At 35.8% G+C, this 22,183-nt stretch overlaps 1 protein-coding gene across 3 annotated transcripts; it reads right to left on the reverse strand.

Annotated features, from left to right (window-relative positions):
• Positions 1-269: 269 nt before the first annotated feature.
• LOC109067086 (clustered mitochondria protein homolog) lies at positions 270-21,548 on the reverse strand. Of its 3 annotated transcripts, none has more exons than XM_042739573.1 (26): positions 21,214-21,548; positions 15,517-15,710; positions 15,262-15,433; positions 15,037-15,180; positions 14,819-14,946; positions 14,582-14,736; positions 13,688-13,813; positions 12,975-13,122; positions 12,779-12,871; positions 11,998-12,692; positions 10,460-10,815; positions 9,091-9,192; positions 8,896-8,996; positions 8,563-8,715; positions 8,396-8,458; positions 7,468-7,712; positions 7,302-7,386; positions 7,060-7,213; positions 6,848-6,987; positions 6,107-6,187; positions 5,833-5,958; positions 5,588-5,709; positions 5,419-5,512; positions 5,038-5,172; positions 4,852-4,925; positions 270-3,337 (listed from the first exon to the last, which is right to left on the reverse strand). In XM_042739573.1, the coding sequence occupies exons 1-26, from the start codon at positions 21,341-21,343 to the stop codon at positions 3,211-3,213; spliced, it is 4,143 nt and encodes a 1,380-aa protein (XP_042595507.1). In that variant the 5' UTR covers positions 21,344-21,548; the 3' UTR covers positions 270-3,210. The 3 variants fall into 3 exon arrangements, with proteins under 3 accessions (XP_042595507.1, XP_042595506.1, XP_042595508.1); XM_042739572.1 differs by having other exon boundaries at positions 10,373-10,815; XM_042739574.1 differs by lacking the exon at positions 21,214-21,548 and adding an exon at positions 19,895-20,027 and having other exon boundaries at positions 10,373-10,815.
• Positions 21,549-22,183: the final 635 nt, after the last annotated feature.

Raw genomic sequence — 22,183 nt, forward strand, 5'->3', positions numbered from 1 at the left:
TACAAATTATTTATTTTATACCAAAAATCATTAGGATATTAAGTAAAGATCATGTTCCAAGAAGATATTTCCTACTGTAAATACATCAAAACTCAATTTTTTATTAGTAATATGTATTGCTAAGAACCTCATTTGGACAACTTTATTAATATACAAATTTATAAAGTTTATACATGTAACTATTGTACACAGTGAGTACATTTATGTATACTCTGAAATGTTTTGTGTTTAGACAGTATACACAACGTTTAAATGAATGTAACCAGATGTTGTTTTCTAGTTTCTTTATTCATTTTAATACAAAAGGATATTCGGACCAAAAATAATTAGATTGTTATTTAGAAGAATTGACATTAAGGTACCACTCATTAAAGAAACCAAAACAAACACACAAAGGGCATGACAAATATTTCATGTTGAAAACAGAATACAGAAGACTAAAAAAAAAGAGAAGTGATCTGTTTGTTCAACACCAGATGACATTGAGACCGAACACTGTATGTTAGCTCTATGTAGATTTCCTCAGATAATTTATTCATTTTAATATTCTAGTTTATAATGGGTTTGTGCAGATTATTTAAGAGAAAATGTAACAAAATGCTCTGCAGACTGAGAGTAGAGGGTTTCTTAATCGTGATAGTTCTTTTAAATTACTGGTGTACAGCAAATCATTTGATAAAGAGATTTTTTATGTGTCCAATCGTTTTCTTCTGACAATTCAAAAATAAGTTTTCTTTGTTTTATATGCATACTTTCACACAGAAACATAAAGATTTATGATTAAACTGTAATTTGAAGAATATTACGAATATTATACCCAGGAAGACATTCAAGACACTTCAAATTAAAGATTGTAATTCAACAAGAAAAATGAACAAAAAGAACTGCGGTTTTGTTTCGGCGCCTTTGTTGTCAATAAACCCCAAACCTTTCTAAAAAGTACTACACATCTAGATTACATCAAATTGGTTTGTCATGCAAGCAGTTATTGAATTCTTGTATTGACATGTTGCTTTGCTACATAATATGAACACATCACAGATTTGGTGACCATTATTAATTATGAAATTGATCTTTGCGGTTAAATTTAAAACACTGGTTTGTTCACTATGAGATGTGCAACTATGGAAGCTTGAATATATTCAACTGAGATCATATTTAACATTCTTAACTGCAGATTGGTTACTTGTTATTTTTTAAGCTCAGGAGAAACCTGAGGTTAAGTGCCTGGCTCAAGGACAAACTAGAGACAGGATTTTCTCATTAACCCTTCACTTCAATGAACTTGTGATGCATCTGTTATCAACTTAACCACTAAGCTACCACCATCACCATCACCATCAGCATTTTAGGCATATTCCTAATAAGTTACTATGGCATCTTGTTGGTAAATACTTAATTTTGAAATAATTAAGATCCTATTGAACTCCAGTTTCAATGTTTTGATTCAAATCTAGTTCATATATTCTAATAAAATACCTCTAAAATTGAGTTTATGTTCATCATCAATGAATGTTAATAATATATTGACTACAGCACACCCATGTGGCACCTAAAGGTACTGAAGTAGATATTCAAGGATTTCAATCCAACATCCAAGCTTTCTGATTGCAAGATTATTAAGCAGATATAAAAGAAATACAGTTGCCCAACCTTTTGACTTATAGAAGCTTAAATAGGCACAAATCTCACACATAATTACATATTCTTGTTCATAAATATCAGTTACATTACTTCTCCCCACCAATTTTCAGAGACAAACCATTTTTAAACAATTTTACTTTTTGTTTTATAGGGAAATACAACCAGGCTAGCAGTTTTCTTGCATCCATGTGCATAATCCAAGGTGCACTTAGTTCCAGCATATTGCTTCATACACAGTTTGAGCACAGCAACGATTTTGACATTTGCGGGACACACACAAAGCATGTACACAAGCAAACACATCCGTCCTTGATCTTTTTTTTTTTTTTTTTTTTTTGGTATGTTACACATTGAAGCAGCCCATCTTATTCCTCTTTTGGCAGTCCTATATGAGACCACACAAAAAGCCGGCACTGGAAAGTGCATTAAATACTGCTAGGGAGGAACCGAACACGAGTCTCGCAAGTTTCTGAACCTTGTGCTAAATAATTCTGGAGAATATACTGATCGGATTTTAAAAACCACGATATTAGTAGCACATCTTCATCTCAACATGTTGCACGAGTCCATCCGTTATCAATGAAGTACGTATAAAAATATCACGGCGATATTGTTCTGTTGCAGCAGCTTTGGAGGAATCCTCGGAATCTGTTTCTGCACTAGCATGGACAACCATAAAGAGACATACACACATGAACACACACACACATACACACTTTTAAAGTGAAAAGGAGTTTCTGCACAACAGTCTAACTCAAGCTGGACATTTCAAATCAGTATTTCAATCAAAATGAATCAAGTACCTGTCTAACCCCAATGACAAAGCTTTATACAGCTTCCCAGTGTATTTCTATAAAACAGACATGGCTTAAATGAACGTTTACATGAAAGATCTAATGGCTTCTCATGGACTTTTACAAAAAGATTCCTTGTTTTACAGACGCCACCGATCTAAAATGATTGGTTGAGAAAGTTGCATCGCGAGCTTTGAAATAACGCATGGGACACAATACTAGCATTCGGTCCTGAGACTAGACCTTTAGTTTACACATTCCTAAGCCCATGATTCTTGTATGTCTATTTCTGTTGAACTGAACGGTGAACGTCTCTCTTCTGGTGCGCAGTGTAGAAATCACCTGAGTTTCGGATAGGGAGGTGTGTTTTTAGGATCTCTCTACACTCGTGGGTTGCTTTGGGACGGATTGTGGTTATCCTGGGCTCAGATGAGAAGGAAAGAGATGGGGATGATGGATGGATAAGGCTCTGGTATAAAATGTCATGGTCATCCTTGGACACCTCCAGCCTTATCTGCGCAAACTCGCAGAGGAAGGACTACATTCTCTCTGCTTCCTCTGGTTGAATTGCACGTGTAAAACATCTGCTTTCATTCTCTTTACAGCTACAAACTACACTCTGTACACTTTTTTTGTCGCCTGTTCATGGTTCTCCCCTCCCTGTTATGCTCAAAGTGAATTGGTTAGATTAAACAGCTCAGTTCTCAGGTCCACAGGTTCTAACAGATGGCTGCTGCATCGTGTCCTCCTCATATGGAGAGTGTTGGGGTTGTTAATCATCCACAGGCAGCTTGTCATCCAGCTCTAACTGACCACCCTGCTGTTCCTCGATTTTCCCAGAATCCTGCATCAGCTGCCGTCTCTGCACCTCGGCCTTCAGATTCTCCAGGTCCTTTTGGCTACGTGAAGAATCAATGGCGTGAATTGAGTTTTTAACAACTTACAGCTGGAATATATTATCATTGTCTATATATATATATATATATATAATATATAATATATATATATATACATATATATACATATATATACATATATATACATACATATATACATATATATATATATATATATACATATATATACATACAGTTTGGAAACATACATTTTTAATGTTTTTGAAAGAATATCTGCTCACAGCCTGCATTTATTTTGATAAAATACAGAAAAAAATATGTAAATTGTGACAAAAATACAGAAAAAATTATAATTGTTTTAAATTTATTATACTTTAAATTATCATTTATTTCTGTGATGCAAAGCTGAATTTTTAGGATATTATCACATGATCCTTTAGAAACATTCTAATATATGATTCATTATCAAAGTTATACAGTTCTGCTGCTTAATATTTTTTTCAGAACATGTGATACTTTTTTAGGATACATTGATGAATATAAAAGTAAAAAAAAAAAAAAGAAGCTATGTTTTATAAAATATACATATGTTATAATAACAATATACATATACTGGTCATAATTTGGGGTCAGTAATTTTTTTTTCTTACTTTTTTTTTTTTTTTAAATAAAATCATACTTTTATACAAGGATGTGTTAAATTGATAAAAATATAGTAAAGAAATATATTATTATATATATATTAGATTTTTTTTTATATTTTGAATAAATGCAGTTCTTTTTAACCTTTAATTGTATATATTAGACATATTTCCAACACTCACAATAAATCAGAATAAAATGATTTCCACTGCATGTGATATTTACATGTACACAAAGTGGAATTCATGCTTTGCATCACAGGAATAAATTATTTTTTTTTAAAGTATATTCAAATAGAATAAGAATTTTAAGTTTTAATAATATTTCACAATATTACTGTTTTTTTTTTACATAATATTATATGTTGGTAATACTTCATTACAAGTTTTTAAATAAAGTATTAGCCACATATATTATTAATAAATCAGGCTTGTATTTGTATATAAACAATATTTTGTCTTTAATTGGGAGATTGTAAGACCCATTATAAGCAGCGTAACCTATTTATGCAATATGCTATATCTTTGCATATTATACTATATACAAAATCTACTATAATATAATATAATCTTTTTTTTTTAAATGATAGCTAATTCTTCATTATCTATACTTATATTTATTTAGCAAGCCCAGAATTTCATACTAATTATTTAACAAGGACAGTTCATTCACGTTGTTTCGGTTATACTGGTTCTACTAATTAAAAAAAAAACAAACAAACAAAAAAAACCTTTGGAAACAAAATGGTTAGTTAAAGTTCAATGGTTTTTATCAAATAAAATCACATGCCATTCCAATCCTTGTCAAATCAAATATTCAATTAAAGAAATTACAAGACTAAACATTTAATTGACATACAAAATCACAAAAAACATAACTTTCACTAAAACAAAATGGTGTAAAGCTTTGCTCACCTGAGGGGAATAAAGATGATGCCATTGATGATATTAAGCTGTTCCAGAACACTGGCCATGCTTGGTGCCGTAAACTACAGAGGCAAACAGAGAGAAACAAAATAAGACATCAACAAAACATTCAGGTGACATCATGTAACAAAATTATAGAGGTATGAGACCCAGGACAGCAGAGGTGTGACTGACCTTGAGAGGCATTATGCTAGCGTTAGATCCGTTCTTGTAAATCTCATTCATGGTTCTCTGTAGAGCCACAGCCTGCTGTGTGAGATACTTCAGGTACTCTGAGCTCTCCTTCGTCTTCTCATGAGCTTCACCAACCAAACACAAGAGCATTGTTGTTTGCATTAACATTGATTATAATACTATTCTACACATTAGTGTTTTACAACCTAATCATTAAAATCAGCATTGTATTTATATATAAAGCCTTTGTATTTGTATATTTCACAGGCAAAATCCAGTCTTTTCAATGGGAGTATACACAATCAGAAATTGTGCGTGACTTAATGTGACTGTAAACATTTTAAAAGGTCTGATATACTGTACATATGTAGTTGGCTGTACCTGGTTCTTGTATATGGTGTAACCCTCCTTCTCATGCTGCAGTGCAGAGCGGAACTCAGCCTTGCTCTCATAAACTCTGGCCACCAAGTGATGACTGCAGAACAACAGAGATGATGATGTCTGCATCTGACACAATGATTTGAACTAGTGTGTAGTTAGGCTTATGTACCTGAGAGCTACTTTCAGGGATCGTGGCCCATGGTATTTGGAATTGATGGCCAGGGCGTTCTCCAGGAAACGCAGAGACAGGTCATACTCCATCACACCATGAAGCACCAGACCAATATTGCTCTACGTCACAGAGAAAGAATAACAGTGAGAACCTCAACCTAAATGACTACAGGAATTCAATTTCCTCTCATCAGCCTTTCAGGGCTTACATAAGTACACTCAGATTCTGCACCAAAGGCTTACATCGAGCAGAGCCATTTCAGGATGGTCCTCCCCACACACCACGAGCATGAGGTAGCGAGCGCGGTACAGCAGCTTCAGGGCAGTGGACAGCTGGCCATTGGCAAAGCAGTACAAAGCTAAATGCATCTGTGGAGAACAAAATGCACAACATTTACAGATCACAGAGAATGTTTGAGGTTCATTTATATCCATTTGTAGTTTGTAGTGGAATATTTGTACATTTTCCGAGCAGGCAGCACTTGTGAAATGTACAGAAAATGATGGAAATACTTACATATTCTTGAATAGTGTTGGGGTGTTCGATACCCAGCACTCTCTCACTCATCAAGACAGCCTTCTGCTGATTGCTCAGAGCTTGAAAAGAGGGGGGAAATCTTTTGATGAAATGAATGAAAATAAAGTATAGAAATTATACAGCGAGGAGAAAAACAAAAGTGGTCGCATGTATGCTTGGCTATTTTTACTTTGCACCCTTTTCAAAATAATAAATAAAATTTTGTTTTGTTTAAAATTTTGTGGTTCTAATGTTTTTAAATAGATGTTTTAATGTTTTAGAAACTATAAAAAATACAGCAAAGTAATGGTGTGACATTTTATTATTATAATTTAAAATAACTGTTTTCTATTTTTTTTTTTTTTGTTTTTTATTTTTTTATGTGATTGATGTTTTTAGTTTAGCATTATTACTGTCTTCAGTCTTTGTTGTATTATTATTCTTTATTATTTGTATGATTTGTGCCGTCAATGATTTTTATTTTTTTTTATTATTATATAGTCATTCACTTGAAATAGAAATCTTTTAACATTATAAATGTCTTTACTGTCACTTTTGACCAATTTCTGTGCCGTGATGAGTCTGTGCTGAATATAAACGTATTAATTTCTTTTAAAAAAAATCCTTCTGAACACTAGTATACTTTCATCTGCAAAACTAAATAAACTAAAAGGTTTTTTAAATAACAAGAAACGTATTTAGTCACTCGTATCCAAACATTTGTCTGTTTTCAGGATGTACCTCAGGATGATCACCCATGATGTAGTTGAGTCGGGCCAGAAGGCGCAGACAGGCACAGATCTCCACATGCATGGCTCCATATACATTGTTGAAAAGGTTCAAGGCCTCGCTGATGAGCTCACAGCCCTCCTTTAAAAAGCCTAAAAACAGAGGACACATCAATCAGCACTGATATGTGAAATGTCCACTGATGAGGATGTGTTTTAATGTACCTTGCTGAACCTTGGCCTGCCCGCTTTGGAAGAAATGGAAGGCATCAGAGGCTTTTGGGTTGACGTGCTTCACGACGGGGAAGATGTTCAGGATGTCCTCCTCAGTGAAGGCCGGCTTGTGGCGGCTGTCAAAGTTGTACTCCTTTATCAAGATCTGCAGGGGAAGCATAAAAGGACACCTTGTTTCTTCAGGCCTGACGGATCACCTCAGTGACAAGGAGCGAGATCGATAAGAGCACTACCTGAATGCCAGTCTTGATTGATATCTCCCTCAGCAGGGTGATCTTCTGCAAGCCGTACTTCTCCACTGCTTGGTCCACACTTTCACTGTGTAACATAAAAGCACAACACCATTAGTATATACTAGGTTAATAAAATACAGGGTGTTTGTATAGAACTAGTTCTCACCATTGCAGATTGAAGTGATAGTAGCTCTGGGCCTCAGAGGTAATGTTCTTCCACAGCTCGCTTGGGGTCAAACTGGCCCATGCAGTGTTGTCCCCTCCACCAGGGACCCGGTTACGTCTCTTACGGTTCTTTCTGCGGGACACCAGCTCATCCGCAGGGAGATGAGCCACGGCATCTAGGAAAGAGCTCAAGAGGCAGTTCAGGAAGTGGCTCACCGCAGCAGATAAAGCAGAGAGCTCCACACCCTGCAAATCACAAAAGGTAAATGCGTCTATATAAAACAATCAAAAAATGTCAAAATACAATGTTTTCTGTTTAGAAATGTATTATGGCAATGCGACCATGTAAATAAATAGTATCATGGTAAAAACATATGGTAATCATTCACTTTCATAGTAAGGCACACTAAGTTTGGGGTCAGTAAGGAAGAGTTTTTGCACTAAATTGATCAAAAGTGACAGTAAATACATTTATAATATTTTAAAAAATGAATACATTTCAAATGAATGCTGTTCTTTTAAAGGATCCTGATTGTTTCACAGCTTCCACAAAATATTACGCAGCACAACTGTTTTCAATATTGATAATAATTAATAAGAAATGCTTATTGAGCACCAAATCTGCATATTAGAATGATTTCTGAAAGATCATGTGACACTAAAGACTGGAGTAATTGCTATTGAAAATGCAGCTTTAAATAATAATAATAATAAAACGGTTTACAAATATTTTAAATTAAATTAAAAAAATTATCCTCAATTGTAATAACAGTGCACTATATTACTGTCTTTACTGTATTTTTGATTAAATAAATGCAGTCTTGGTGACCATAAGAAACAACAAGGACAAAACCTTCTGACTCTAAACATTTGATCAGTAATGTGTGCGATACATTGTATTCCTGTCAATGTACTACATAATACCTTACCTGAAGATATGTTTTGAAGATATGCTTTGCACATCTGGTGATCAGTTCACTGATTCCTATTCTCTGCATGTACAAACCAAACAAATTAAGTGCATAGTCTTTATAACAGTCTTTGTAAAATTAGAAATAAATTCCATTTTTAATATATAAAATAATCCTTTTCTTACGTAGATGTGTTCAAGTTGTGCTTTTGCAGGCATGTTGTCCACAAACTCCAGCACAGTACCAAGATAACGCATATTAATGCCACGCTGATGAAGGCCTTCTGTCATTGTTGCTCCATCCATAGGCAAAGAGCTGTGATCTAAACAGTCTTTTACCTGTGAACATCATTCATGAATTTGACTATTCATTGAAAATTGGGTTCTTTTATCATTTTGCTCTAGCTGCCTTTTCATAATAGCAAAAGCCACTTAAAGCAGTGTATTATAATGACTTTACCACAGTTTCTCATGGTTAATAAACCTATCTGAGAAGGTAGGTGTTGTTTAGTGACTCACAAAAGAAGGGACCTGGCAGGACACTAGGAAGGCTGCAGCATCTTTGAGAAGCTGCTTCTGTTTCTGGATGTCCTCAGTGCTGTCATCAGAGAAGCGTACGCCTGGAAGAGATGGATGAGGTCATGTGACCAACACTGCCTATTTTGTCAAAAAGACAAATCACAATCCACGTACAAAACATAATATATGACATACCTGGAGAGAAGATATCTGGGTTGAAGCGAATGTCGAAAGAGGTGTTGCTGATGGAGCCCACGGCTTTACAAGCGTTGAGGACCACCTCTCGACTTTTGGGGTCTGTGAAAATGTTGCACAAAATGTTAAAATGCATCCAGTTCACAAGCAACTACTAAATAACCACCACCATAAAAAGCAGAATATATATTAATAAACAAAAAAGATGACAAACTCAAAAAAAAAAAAAAAAAAAAAAAAAATCAGGATTCTGGTTAAATCAGGGGTTTTCAAAAAGGGAAAATGAGAGATTTTTTTATTTTTATTTTTTCAAAAATGTATAAAAGTGTCACCAACTAAAAAAGTTAATATTAATATGTTATAATACTTTTAATGAATTAAAATAAATAAAATATATTTATATATAACAAAATATATTAATATATAAAAATCTCAACTTTTGATTAATTTATTCATGTTTATATTAAATACGTAATCAGTTTTATTTACATATATTTTAATTTTTAATGTTTGCAACATTTATTAATATTAAAAAATACTTTTTACTTAATAACAACAGCAATGATTATTATTATTATCATTATTGGCTGCTAGTAAAAATTTTAAAAATGTGCAAAGATTTCTTTTAAATAAAGTTATATTTTAGTTTTTAATGTTTGCAATTGTTATTGATAAATAACAACAACAACAACATTTAATAACCCTACACAATATGATATAGAAAATACAATTGTACTCCATTTATACTGAGAGAAAGTTTAAATTATGAAGAAGACAAAATTAAATCATTTCATAATATTAAGTCCTTCACATGAAAAAGTGTGAAAACCCCTGGGTTTAATTATTAGCATTTAAAACAGGATTACAGGATCACCATCACCACAAGTTAACCCTACACACAATAAAAGATTGTGTTTTTTTAATAGAAAAATTCAGATTTTCTAATCACACCACAAAGATAAGTTAGAAGGGAGAGTGTTGTTGGGTGGAAAATGTGTGGATTAAAAAAAAAAACTGAAGTCCCCACACAGTGCAGCCAGATTATTACAAAGCCAAATCTAGGAGATCTATGTCTCCTTCAATGAGCCTCAGAGAGAACAGGAGCAAACAGCACAGAGGAGAGATGCACTGAAAGAACACAGATAGCAAATGAAAAAGACAACAGCAGGACATCTAATAAGCTGATGACAGAACTCAGATGAGAAAAAGTATGTGTGCATGTCTCTGCCAGCTCTTGCTCTTGTTCCCTCTCAGGCTCTTTTCAGGCGCTCACAGGACGTACCAATACCGGATCCATCTTCTGCTGCTAAGGACTCAGCCAGCTCTTTAGCTTGGGCAAGTCCAGGAATATTTTCATCAGCTTCCTTACCCTCCAAGAGACTATCACACCCTCCATTCTGCCTCTCTGCAGCTGAAGGCTCATGAGTACCATTGGTGTTTTCTGTAGGAACCTCGGATTTCAGATCTGCTGGGGTTTCCTGGTTTTCAGGAGCAGAGTTTTCAGACACAGTCGTTGCCTCTGCGTCATCAGGGGTCAGAGTGGATTCAGAGGAAGTTGGGGAGGTTGGCGTGCCATCAGGAACCTTCTCAGATGCTTCGAGAGCCTGAGGTTTGCTTTCAGACTCCGCATCTGCAGTGCTTGTGTCATGCAGGGCTGCAGTCTTGTCTTTGTTTGCTTTCTGCTGCATTAGCTGGAGTGCTGCCATCTTCATGAAGAGGAGATATCTGAGGCACAAGAGGATGACATGTTTAGACCAGTCGACAAACTGGCCTTTCAAGGAATTAGCAATTCAAGAGAAGATTCATTTAATTAAAGAGCAGTAAGAGTTACTACTACCACTAATTATTATTAGTAGCAGTATTTTTTTATTAGTAGTAACTACAAAAAAAAGAAACTAAAATAAATGTAAATATTTATTTTAAATACATATGTAATTATTTATTATTTACATTATTTTTATTGTTGTACAAATAATAAAAATATGACTAATAATAATAATAATAATAATAATAATAATAATAATAATAATGATTTCAATAATATTAAAGATGTTATAACTTATTTATTTTATTTACATTTATTTTAAATCCATTTTTGTAAGTTACTAATAATAAAATGAATAAAAACATTAACAACCTAAAGTTTGTCTTGACAAACGGTTTTGTCTAGTAAATATTATTACTATTTATCAGTATAAAAGTAAGAAAAAAGAAAATGTATAAATATTCATTCTAAATATTATACAGTTTTCTTTTTCTTTTTTGTAATAGTTACTAAAAATACAAATAATACTAACAATATTTAAAAGTAATACTAATAGCATAAACAATGACTAGTAGTAGTAGAAATAGTAATTAGCACAAAGGAAAATATACAAGTTTTATTTGAATATATAATTTAAATTTACAAGAATAAAAAAAATTACAAAATAATATTAACAATAATTGACAATAAAATGAATTATAATATATATATATATATATATATATATATATATATATATATATATATATATATATATATATAATATATATATATATATATATATACACACACACACACACATCTCTTAATCAACAACCTTTTGGAGTGCAAAAATCCAGACCTTGACTAGTTTTGTAAACACAATGCCCTGCTACATATTCAAAGAACTGCTTATGATTCAAACAAGAACCTATTGGTAATTGAAAGCTATGATAACACCTCAAAATGCTGGTTTGTTTCTTTAACAAAACTATCATATGACTTTGAATATAAAGCTTCAGTCATATAAACTATTTTATGGTGTCTTTTTGGAACCTGAAATCCGCTGCTGGTATATAAATCATATCTTCATTAGACAACTAATGGGAGAGTAACCTTAATCAGATTTAAATAAGCATGTTTATAAAGAAGCAGGAACCAACCTGTGCTCTACAAAGGCCTCGATGAGCTCTTGGCGCAAGCAAGCCAGGCGATGGCGATGCTGGCGGGGGAAACCCAGCTTCTGGCTCTCGGGGGCGAGCTCTTCGCCCTCCACCGGCAGGTAGTTGAGGTCAGGTGGGAAGGTGCGCAAAAGGTCCAAGATGTAATGGCGGCCATCGTTGCCAATGATACCCTTACACTCCACAGAGGAGCAAAGCTCTACAGCGGTGTCTTTCTCGTTGAGCACAGCGTGGCGCTGCACCTTCAGCGGGCGGCTGGTCTTCTCCAGAAGCTCTAAATACTTGGGGTGGGACACTACGGTCTTGCCGAAGTCAATGGAGCCATAGATGACACTCTGCTCCTGTTCACGCTCCAAGATGCCAGGAATGATGGACTGTGCAGTTACACGGTAACCTCTGTAGTCCACCACCACCGTGCCCAGGGTGTAGAGCCCCTCCACGTCCACAGCACTGTACGCCCTCACCCCGTTCAGATCATTGGTGGGGGCAGCATGGGCGGCAGCATCCCCGCCGAGCTCCCTGTAGTGGTCACGTACGTCAAAACCCAAGCTGAAGAAGATGTTGTTCCAGATGAACATCTGCATGCGCGTTTCCTCTCCAGGGTTGATCGCCATTACATTGCCATCAATCACCGCCATTGCGCCACGCATCGCTGCAGCAGCAAAATCACTATGAACCTAAGAAACAGAAATGAGTTTGTGAGCTTCACATTGTAGATCAAATGAAACCATACTTGTTCTGAAGCTAGTGTTGGTGTGTTCACCTTGAATATGGCTCGTTCTCTCAGCAGGCGCTCAGGGAGGTTCTTACGAGAAAGTTCTCTGGTCGTCTGGAGCTCCTCGTTCCAGTCTCTAGTCTAGCACAGAGAACAAAGAAACATTAATAGTGCTACTGAAGAAGAAGAAGAAGAAGAAAAAAAATCCACTGCAAACTGAAGAAAGGATGATTTTAGGGCATACTTGGCCAGGTATATGCTCCTCGTAACCCAAACGGGAGGTGTAGGCATCCTCTGCTCTCACACAGTCCATGGCATGATCAATCTGTGGTGCAGTCCAGCTGTACACTTGGAAGGGAGTGGCTATCCTCTCAAACGGATGTCTCTGAACCCTGACACAAGATCCACAATCATTATCAATAAAATGATACGATAACAGAATGAAGACGAGAAAAAGCCTCTAAAACTGTGACACACAAAAATTTAAACCAGTTATTCTCAACTAGGGAGTACTGATTTAACTATTTAAATTTAAGTATTTCAATTATTATTATTATTTTAAAATAATTAACTCTTAAAAAAAAAAAAACATTTCTCAGCTTTTTTTCCAGAAACATCTGGAATTACTAATAAATTATTTATTATTAATTAATTAATTCATTATTAAACATTTTTGAAAGCCAGCAGCTTTGTTATAATAACATTAGATTTCCTCGAAGGCCAACTTACAAAAAAGTACATTGGCATACTGCTGCTCCCAGATATCCTTTTATCTCACTCCTGAGTAGGATGTTAATGCTTAGTGCAAATGTGGTCTAGTAGAGATAAAATGGGTCACGTTTCCTCAAGCAGGCTAAGAGCTGCTTGCTTCAAAGGAGTTCGCTATCAGTCTAATCAGCTCCCAATCTAAGTGGGAGGTGAACTAAATTTGTATTAATAATAATAATAGTGTATTACCTCTTCTTTTGCAGAGCGGTGAAGTTCTTCTTGAAGGCGGCGCTTATCTGGCTCAGCAGTTCCACTAGAGAGTGGCTGAGGAAGCTGGGGTTGGCTGGCTTGGGGTTGAAGACGTAAGTAGTGGACCTGCAATGATTATTTTCATGTTATGACTGATTACAGAAAAGGCTGGTATTCAGTTTCTATACCATTTACTGATTAACTTTAAGTGAGCATTAGACTTAACAGCAAAGGTAATCAAAATACAAAAATACAAAAATACATGCAGAATATGTGCTTTATAAGTACTAATAAACAGCCAATATGTTAATAATAGGCAATAATAATAAGCAACTAATTAATAGTGAGAATTGTCCCTATAGTAAAGTGTTTTTTTTTTCAGTTAAAGAGCTACACACCATGAACCAAACCAACCAGCTACAAGGTGAATCAACATTACTTTGATTTGAAACAGGAAAGTATTTGAAAATCATACAAAATTACAAGACTGTGTGCTTACCATTAATTTATGATCAAAAAAATAAAAATGGATACATATAAAACTATTGATTTCAAAATGTTGCTGTATACAGAAACAATACGTTTAAAATTTATTGCAAAAAAGTCTCTTTTGGCACATTGTGCTTGTCACAACTTTTTCATGAGGAATTCTACAATTAAGCTCAATGCTGAAATAATGCAGACTAATGGCTTCAACAAAAGCATATAGCATCCATTCACGACCTTGTAGCTCACAGTATGCCTGTCTTTACAGCTTTTTAATTATTAAAAATCAATTCCCTTATGGAGAAAATGAATGGGATTTTTATTTCCAGAAATGGTGCACTCAATAACCGACCACGGAATGCTGACCAATCAGAATCAAGTTCTCTAGAGAGCAGCACAGTCACTTACTGATTGAGGTAGAATCCGCGAGTGGAGGCAGTGATGCTGACGTGTCTGTCCTCAACAGTCACAATGTACAAATACATGAGGTCTCCATGCATCTTCCTGTTGCCAGGGGGAGGGTTCCAGCCACTCATGGTCAAGACCTTCAGGCACTGCATAGGCTGCAGACAAAGGCCAAAAGTCAATGAACATATCAAAACAAAAGCAAGACATCATGAAAGTCATGGCAAAATCATCTCCTACCTTCCAGTCTTTGTTCTGTGGCTGAAGAGGAACTAAAGGACGCTCTTTGCTGCCTGGCAGAATGTGTTCAGGCGGCGTGCAATCAATCTGCTCAAGTTCATTACCCTTCTTTTTGCGTTTCCCAGTATCTGCGAAAGGTAAGAACAAACAGGTCATTGAATACTAGCCGTCAACCTACTAGAAACCACTTAAGACCTCTCAATCTTCCTGTCACAGACCTCCAAGGTCTCCATCTGTGAAGACACTGAGGAACGAGAGGGAGTTGCAGTCCACTCCATTGTAAGCGTCTGATGGATCCAGGCTCTTCAGCAGGTCTCTGATGTGACGGACATGTATGCGAGCTTCACGCACTGTGTAGGGCTCTACGGGAAGGAAAAAAACTGTTTAAAGCTCAGTACTTTTAAATGAGTTGTATACTTGAGAAAGGTGGTGCTGAATTGTACCTTCCACCACTTTGAGAAGGGAGCCTTCCTGCAGGCCTTCAATGGACTTGAGCTCAGCAAAGTTGTCGAGTACGTTGCCGTCAAGCTGCAAGGAGAAGCAGGTGCGGTGACAGGTGTCCTCCCGGTCCATCAGAACTTGGTGGATCTCTTGCACCATCTCTTGCGGTGACACCTGAGAAGGAACCACAGATTTTGTTACAAAATGTTGTTACAAATGTTTGTGTAATGGGCAGTCAGTGCAAGAACAGGACTCACCTGAAGGTCGAAGGGTTCAGTTCCTGGTGCTTGGATCTTCACAGTGAAGCCAGTGTCTTGAATTACAATCACTTCCTGTTCGTTAGCATCCTCTGCAGGGTCTGCATCAGCATTGCCGTCCTGCTTGGAGTCAGCCTCCTCGGCCTGATCATGACTGGCGTCCCCGTTCATCACTGCGGTGTCACCACGGTTCCCTGTGGGTAAAAAAAACAAATAATGTGACCAGAATTTATTTAATATTAAAGAAATAGTTAACCCAAAAATGAACATTTTGCTATCATTTACTTAAACTTGTATGAATTTCTTTCTTATGTTGAAAGCACAAGAAGATATTTTAAAGAATTTTGAAGAAGCAAAAAAAATTGTTGGTCCCCATTGACTTCTATAGTAGGGAAAGAAATACTATGGAAGTCAATGGGGACCATCAACTATTTGATTACCAGCATTCTTCAAAATATCATCTCAACATATGAAAAAAACTATACAGGTTTGGAATGACATGAGGGTGAGTAAATGATGACAAAACGTTAATTTTCGAGTGAATGATCCCTTTAAATAAACTTTATGAAAGCGTATAAAGTTAACATTTATTGTTTAGCGAGGTGGCATTTTTGCATGCAACAGTGTACACAGCCTTGATGTCCAACTCGCATACAAAAGACTGGTAAATGTTTTTTTGTTTTTTCAAATGAATAAAAATTCATAAAATATTTTCAAACTGACTTGTGATTAGTGATTTAAATAAGACTCACTTGGTCAGTTAATCATTCACAGCAGTTACTGAGTTCAGAATCCGACTTTTTAATTTTTTTAAAAAATCAGAGTTTCAAAAAAAAAAAAAAAAAGATTCCTGGATCTTAAATGTTTAATTTTAGGAAGCCAATGGCCCAAAGCACTGATTAAAATAGTAGAACAGTCAATTAAGTTTTTCATAATCATGAAATCATGAAAAACCTCTACTTACAATGCAGACCTCACTAATCATTTAGCTTGTTGTTTTGCAGGTACTGCTCAGCCTGAAGAAGTTGTTTAAAAGCTAGTGGATTTTTACCAGTAGGTCAGCCAACTAGCACAGCGGTCAGCTTCTGAAGGCCTGTGACACTACACACACTGTACACAATACAGCTCCCACAGCAATGCCGAGCTGCCATGGAGATCTCCACGGCAACATTTTAAGTCCTGGGTCTCAGGGGGCAATCATTCCCGACACGCTCTCCGGCTGAATGCTGCTGGACCAATGCTGGTGCAATATCATCTGACTCAATTGTCAGAGGAGATCCCGTCTGCTTTACTGACTGATTCACTCACACAGATCTGCTGAGGCTGCTTGTTTTGCCACACACTGAATTGAATAAGACGACAAAGACTTGAAATTCTTGCCAAGGCAGGCATGTTTTGAGATGCCACAGCTGTCTCGACCGTAACTCTCTCAGCTAAAATACACTGTTTGCTTTAGACAACTGCAACATGTCCTTGGCTCACCTCAATGGTCACGGCTATAGCAACAAGCAGCTGGTCTCACACTACAGACACAGAGGACCACACAAAACCCAATCCCTAAATACAAAAAAGCACGATTTATGTATAATCTACTTGTGCCTAAGAGTAAATGGCATGTAATGAGTAACTTCTTGTCACTGTCTAAAAGGAATGTAGAGCTCGTGCTTGCTTTCAGTCAGTTACAGCAGCCATCATTAGTTCAAAGTGAGACTGACTGTTTCTCTTCAGACCTAGTGGCACCATATGGTTTTTTATCTTGCTCCAAACTGAATGTTTACACAGATCTCCCCCAATCCAATCCAAATCTAATCACAAGCATTAGGTCAGATGGTGGAAACCTATTGGTTAAGAACAATGTAAAACCATCCTACTGCAAATGGTGTCCTCAGAGTATTTTGCCAAAAAAAAAAAAAAAAAAAAAAAACATATGAGACACAACAGACAAAAAAAAAAACACTTTATTTTTATTTATTAAATTGTAATCCTTTTTTACATTAATCTGTGACAATATTTGATGTTATTTACAATATTCATTTTAAGGTTCTTCAAAATCTTTATAAATACTTGTTTTTTATTTATTTATATTTTAAGTTTTAGTGAGTTTGTTTTATTTTTAAAATGTCTATAATATATAGAAAAATGTTTTTATTATTTTTTATTAGTACATTAAACAAATGAAAGTTACTAAATGAATAAATTAACTAAATAAAAAAAAATGTCTCCTTGACAACTAACTAAAATAAAGTACATTTATGTTTTATTATGCTTTATTTCAGTTAACGTTTATTTTATTTTAAAAGAAAATGTTTATGATTTTAGTTTTAGATGATCAGAACAACACAATGAAGATACATCACTGAAATCTGGATTTGCACAGGCCTAAAACAGTGGATTTCAACCTTTTTGACTCCAAGCCCCCCCACAGTCCACAACAATATTCAGGGTCCCAGGCTCCACTTTTCCAGTTATGCATGATTGATTAAAATTAACCATTTTTAAAGATATTATTACTCACAATTTCCCCCTAATAAAAGCTTGGAAGTCTAGAGCTTCTTTTAAAATCATTTCAAGTCATCTTAAGTTCCCTTTGTAAGCTTGCTGAGGCCCCCTGGTTGAGAACCACTGCCCTAAAACAACTTCAAACCAGCCATTCTATTGAATTGCATCATAACAACAGCTGGCTTTTAAACAGATCAAAGTGTGTATGAGGTTTGTGCCTCAACATTGCACAACCCTAAAGTCAATCCCCTTGTCCTTCAGTCCTCCCTCATCTGGTTGAAGTCCAGTTGTATGGCACAATTAATGAATGTGAAGGCTGGAGGACCAGACGAAACCAGTTTACATTAGACTATACTGATATGCTAATCTCCCCATGACACTAAAGCCAAGCATGTTCTAATACTTTACTCCATCCTTTATCCTTTAAGCCAACGCAATCAATATAGTGTGAACAACAGTGTGAGTTTAACACATTAACACATGCATCACATATGGCACTGCTGCAGAAGTTCAGTACAGTTCAGAATAAAAATAAAACCCTGAAGATTAATTTGCAACCCTATGCAGGTAAATCATTCAGAGGGCTCAGGACAGAGATATTACACTATTACACTCTTTACTAGGCATGCTTATTGTTTTCCCTATGACAAAGTGAATTTTATCAATGATAAAAAAGGCAAGTGCAAAGTCCCATTGTGAAAACAATAATGCTTCAACAGCAATCTGAAAAAGAGCAAACTTACTAAATGGCAGCAGCACAAATTGGCAGTTAAACCTTTGGTTACGCACAACAAGGGACACCTGCCAAACTTTATCACAACTGAGATCATGGTGGCCTACATGAGATGTAAGCGAGACGTAAATGAAGCTGCAGCTTCTTTAAATCCCCCGTGGAGTGACACGATGTGTTGGGACAACAGTACACGGTGCTGAACATTTGGCATTAGTAATAATAAAGCTGCAGGCAGCGATCCCTGTAATTTAAGCTGTGCAAAATGTAAAACGATAAAGCAATATTTTACAGTCAGCCATGATTAAACAAGCATCCAATAATACACTGTAAAACTATTTAGAGTTGTAAATAAAATAAAGATTACTGGAGTACATTTTACAGAAAAAAATCCTATTTCAGGTTAAACTCAAATGTGTTACTTGCCATTTCTTTGTAATTTCTGAGTGGAAATTGTTTCTACATGAATGTCTTTTCAGTGTAGGATGGATAAAAACTAGTAAAATTCAGCTGATCATGTGATCTCAACATAGCAGCCCTTATTAGGATCTATTTGTTTTATAATAAGTAAAATAATAAATGGAGTCTTCATTTCAACTGAGATTCCAAAAAAGGTATTGAAAACTCTTTTTCTGAGGTAATATTCATATCTGTGCAAAACGTTTTTGAATGAGAGCATCCTCAAAAGCAGCTCATAATGAAAATATGATGCTGATCAGAGGTTGCAGACTGGCAATAAAAATTACAGTATAATTACTAAAACCGCGTGCTGTCTTTATTAAGCATTTATTACGTATGTCAAAATGCAATTGCATACATGTCAACTGCACAAAGACATCTACTTTCACAGCTCATGAAGAGCTCACATCAGTCACAATCAGACATCATCCGGAGCATCAAATCCAACATATTAAACACAGTCAAAGAGTGACCCATTCCACAACTGTCAGGTGCCATAATGACACTCAGTCTCTTCCAAGGTCTCCTTAAATGTGACACGAATTGCAGCAGATAGCTAACTGACAGTGTGCACAACACCCGGCTATTTGCTCTAAAACGGATCTAATGACAGCTTATAGCTCAAAAATAATTCGCAAATTACAGGATCACTCCTACGTTATAGCCAAACTGTGTAATCCCAACACTTACCAAACAGATCCCTCTATATTTAACTGGTAGCAATAACCTTCTATCGGCATACATGCACCAGGACCTTCCATGTGTGGCTACTTCCGCTTCCCGGTCGAGGAGCGCAACACTTTCCTGAATGAAGGAGGAGGGGGGTCGATAAACAGTCGCGCGTTTAAACAAGCTATTAATTACTAATACGATATTTTAAAAACTAAATTATGTAAAATTTTACATAATGTGGCTCTTTTGGACAGTAAAATGTATTCAATACAGAGTAATCTAAAAAATTAGACCGTAGTAAAACCCAACACCCCCTCTCTCGCGTAATAGTTCCGTCCCACTGAAGGTGACCTTCAGTTTATTGGTGTTCCTGCGCGCTGTTACAGAACATGTGCGTCAGGATCTCACACACAGCTAGCGGACAGGCTACTAACAACACTTTGCACTGATGATAATGAACGTTACCCTGTAAATAACAATCAAAACACCTCTGGATCAATCTCTAGCGTTCACGTTTAAGAACTTCAGCTGGTCGTTTTATCCCAGATCTGCACTTGCTTGCTATTTTGCCTTTGCTACAGCAGACATACACTAAAACATCTTGCGCAAAGTCTTGCTAAATTGCAATGAACATTTTTTTCTTAAAAATTAACTGTAGTTCTATTTCATGTAAATGCAAATTGCTATAGTTCTAAATGACTGAAAAAGCTGAACAAGGACATATTAAATTACAATAAGCACTTTTATTCTATTTTTTTTTTTAGATTTTTTTATATTATTTTAGTATATTTTTTTTTAAAAAACAAAAAAAAAATTTTTTATATATGTCTTAAACAATTAACACAAAATAAATATGTAACGTATCCATTAATAACGAATGGATGAAAAAACTCAGAAAGGAAAGCCTAATCACACCTCTGACACAGAATGGACATTTTATTTTAATTTTAGTTTGATAACCTATTGAGAAAAACCCTGTGAATGAGTTTATCTACAACCAAGCACCCTGATAAGATCCAGATGAAGAGCAGTACATAAAGCACATTAAACAAGGCATAGAAATGAATGGCCTGTACAAGGTTGTAAGCACCTACTTCCCTTTCAGAAACATATTGGTGTTTATGGGTCTACAGCAGACACCCCTGCAGTACTTTGCCTGTTTATGTCCTTTGATACCTTCTTCACTTTGACCTCTATCCAGTCAATCATACATCATATCTCAACACTGATTTACCCCAAACTGCAATGGACTTATGTTTAAATACATTAAGATCAGTAAGAGCAGAGTGATTTCTGCATGCTACAGTGTAACTTAAACGTCTTTAAAGCTCTCTTACCGCAGGCGCATGGATCCTTCAAGGCTGTCTTGCTGGTGTCTTTGCCGTTTGCTGTCTCGCCTTCCCGGGCAAGATCAACGGGGTTGCAGCTGGGGACTGATGCTGGGATGTCATCCGTCTTGCTAACCATGATTCGTTTCCCACAAGACTTATTTGGTTTCGGAGTTAGCAACAGATGTCCGTTGCTGAGGGTCTGTTGTATGGCCTTCTCCGTCAGACGGAAGTTACATGCAAAGATATTACAAACACAACTTAACTCGCGAAGGACAGGTCTCAGCCTGGCTGTCACACGTGGTTTCTCCTCCTCTTGACCTGCTTGCCTTTGTATTTGTCCCACCCACCAAACACACACGGCTACGGAAGCCCGATAGCTCCATTTGGAGAAGAGCGTTTTACTGACTCGGTTTAACGTCGGATGTTTGGTATTTTAAAAACAGTTCATTAAAATATGTTACGTCAACCAGATTTGACATTCCTGGCTGTACATCAAATAAAAAAAGATAAAAGTATCTGCATTATACCTCAAGAACAATAGTAATGGCAGGTCCGACTCACTTCAGAAATTCGGTTCTTTCGAGCAATTCTTTTCAAAGATCCGGTTTAAAACGATTCAGTAAAACACTTACAAAAATGTTACAAATAATTGTGTTTAAACACGCTTTAAATTATTTAATGGTAAGCCTATATATCCTTCAAGTGAATTTGTCGAAGCAGTAATTGGATCCTTTTTATTTTTTATTTATACCATATTGTATTTGTAAAATTTATTCTAGGTAAATTCTTTATCCATAAATGTAAGTGCATGAAGACAAAACCTCTGTGTTTTACTTGTAACTATTATCCATCATTTCTAATATCTAAGAGTAAACAGGCCTGCAATTTTGCAAGAATGATATTTAAGATGAATAAAAAGACCCATCTTTGTTCACTTGTACATTTTACCCCAAATTCTATTGGTGTGCCTTGCTTT

This window comes from Cyprinus carpio, chromosome B15 (assembly GCF_018340385.1).
Source record: "Cyprinus carpio isolate SPL01 chromosome B15, ASM1834038v1, whole genome shotgun sequence".
Taxonomy (NCBI): Eukaryota; Metazoa; Chordata; class Actinopteri; order Cypriniformes; family Cyprinidae; genus Cyprinus; species Cyprinus carpio.

Excerpts from the sequence above, each read along its gene's own strand:
- LOC109067086 (XM_042739572.1), bottom strand. The coding sequence starts at position 21,343 with ATGGTTAGCAAGACGGATGACATCCCAGCATCAGTCCCCAGCTGCAAC. Across the intron at positions 14,947-15,036 it reads CACAGATGGAGACCTTGGAG|ATACTGGGAAACGCAAAAAG; the intron begins GTCTGTGACAGG and ends TACCTTTCGCAG. Across the intron at positions 6,188-6,847 it reads TCATGGGTGATCATCCTGAG|GCTCTGAGCAATCAGCAGAA; the intron begins GTACATCCTGAA and ends CCCTCTTTTCAA.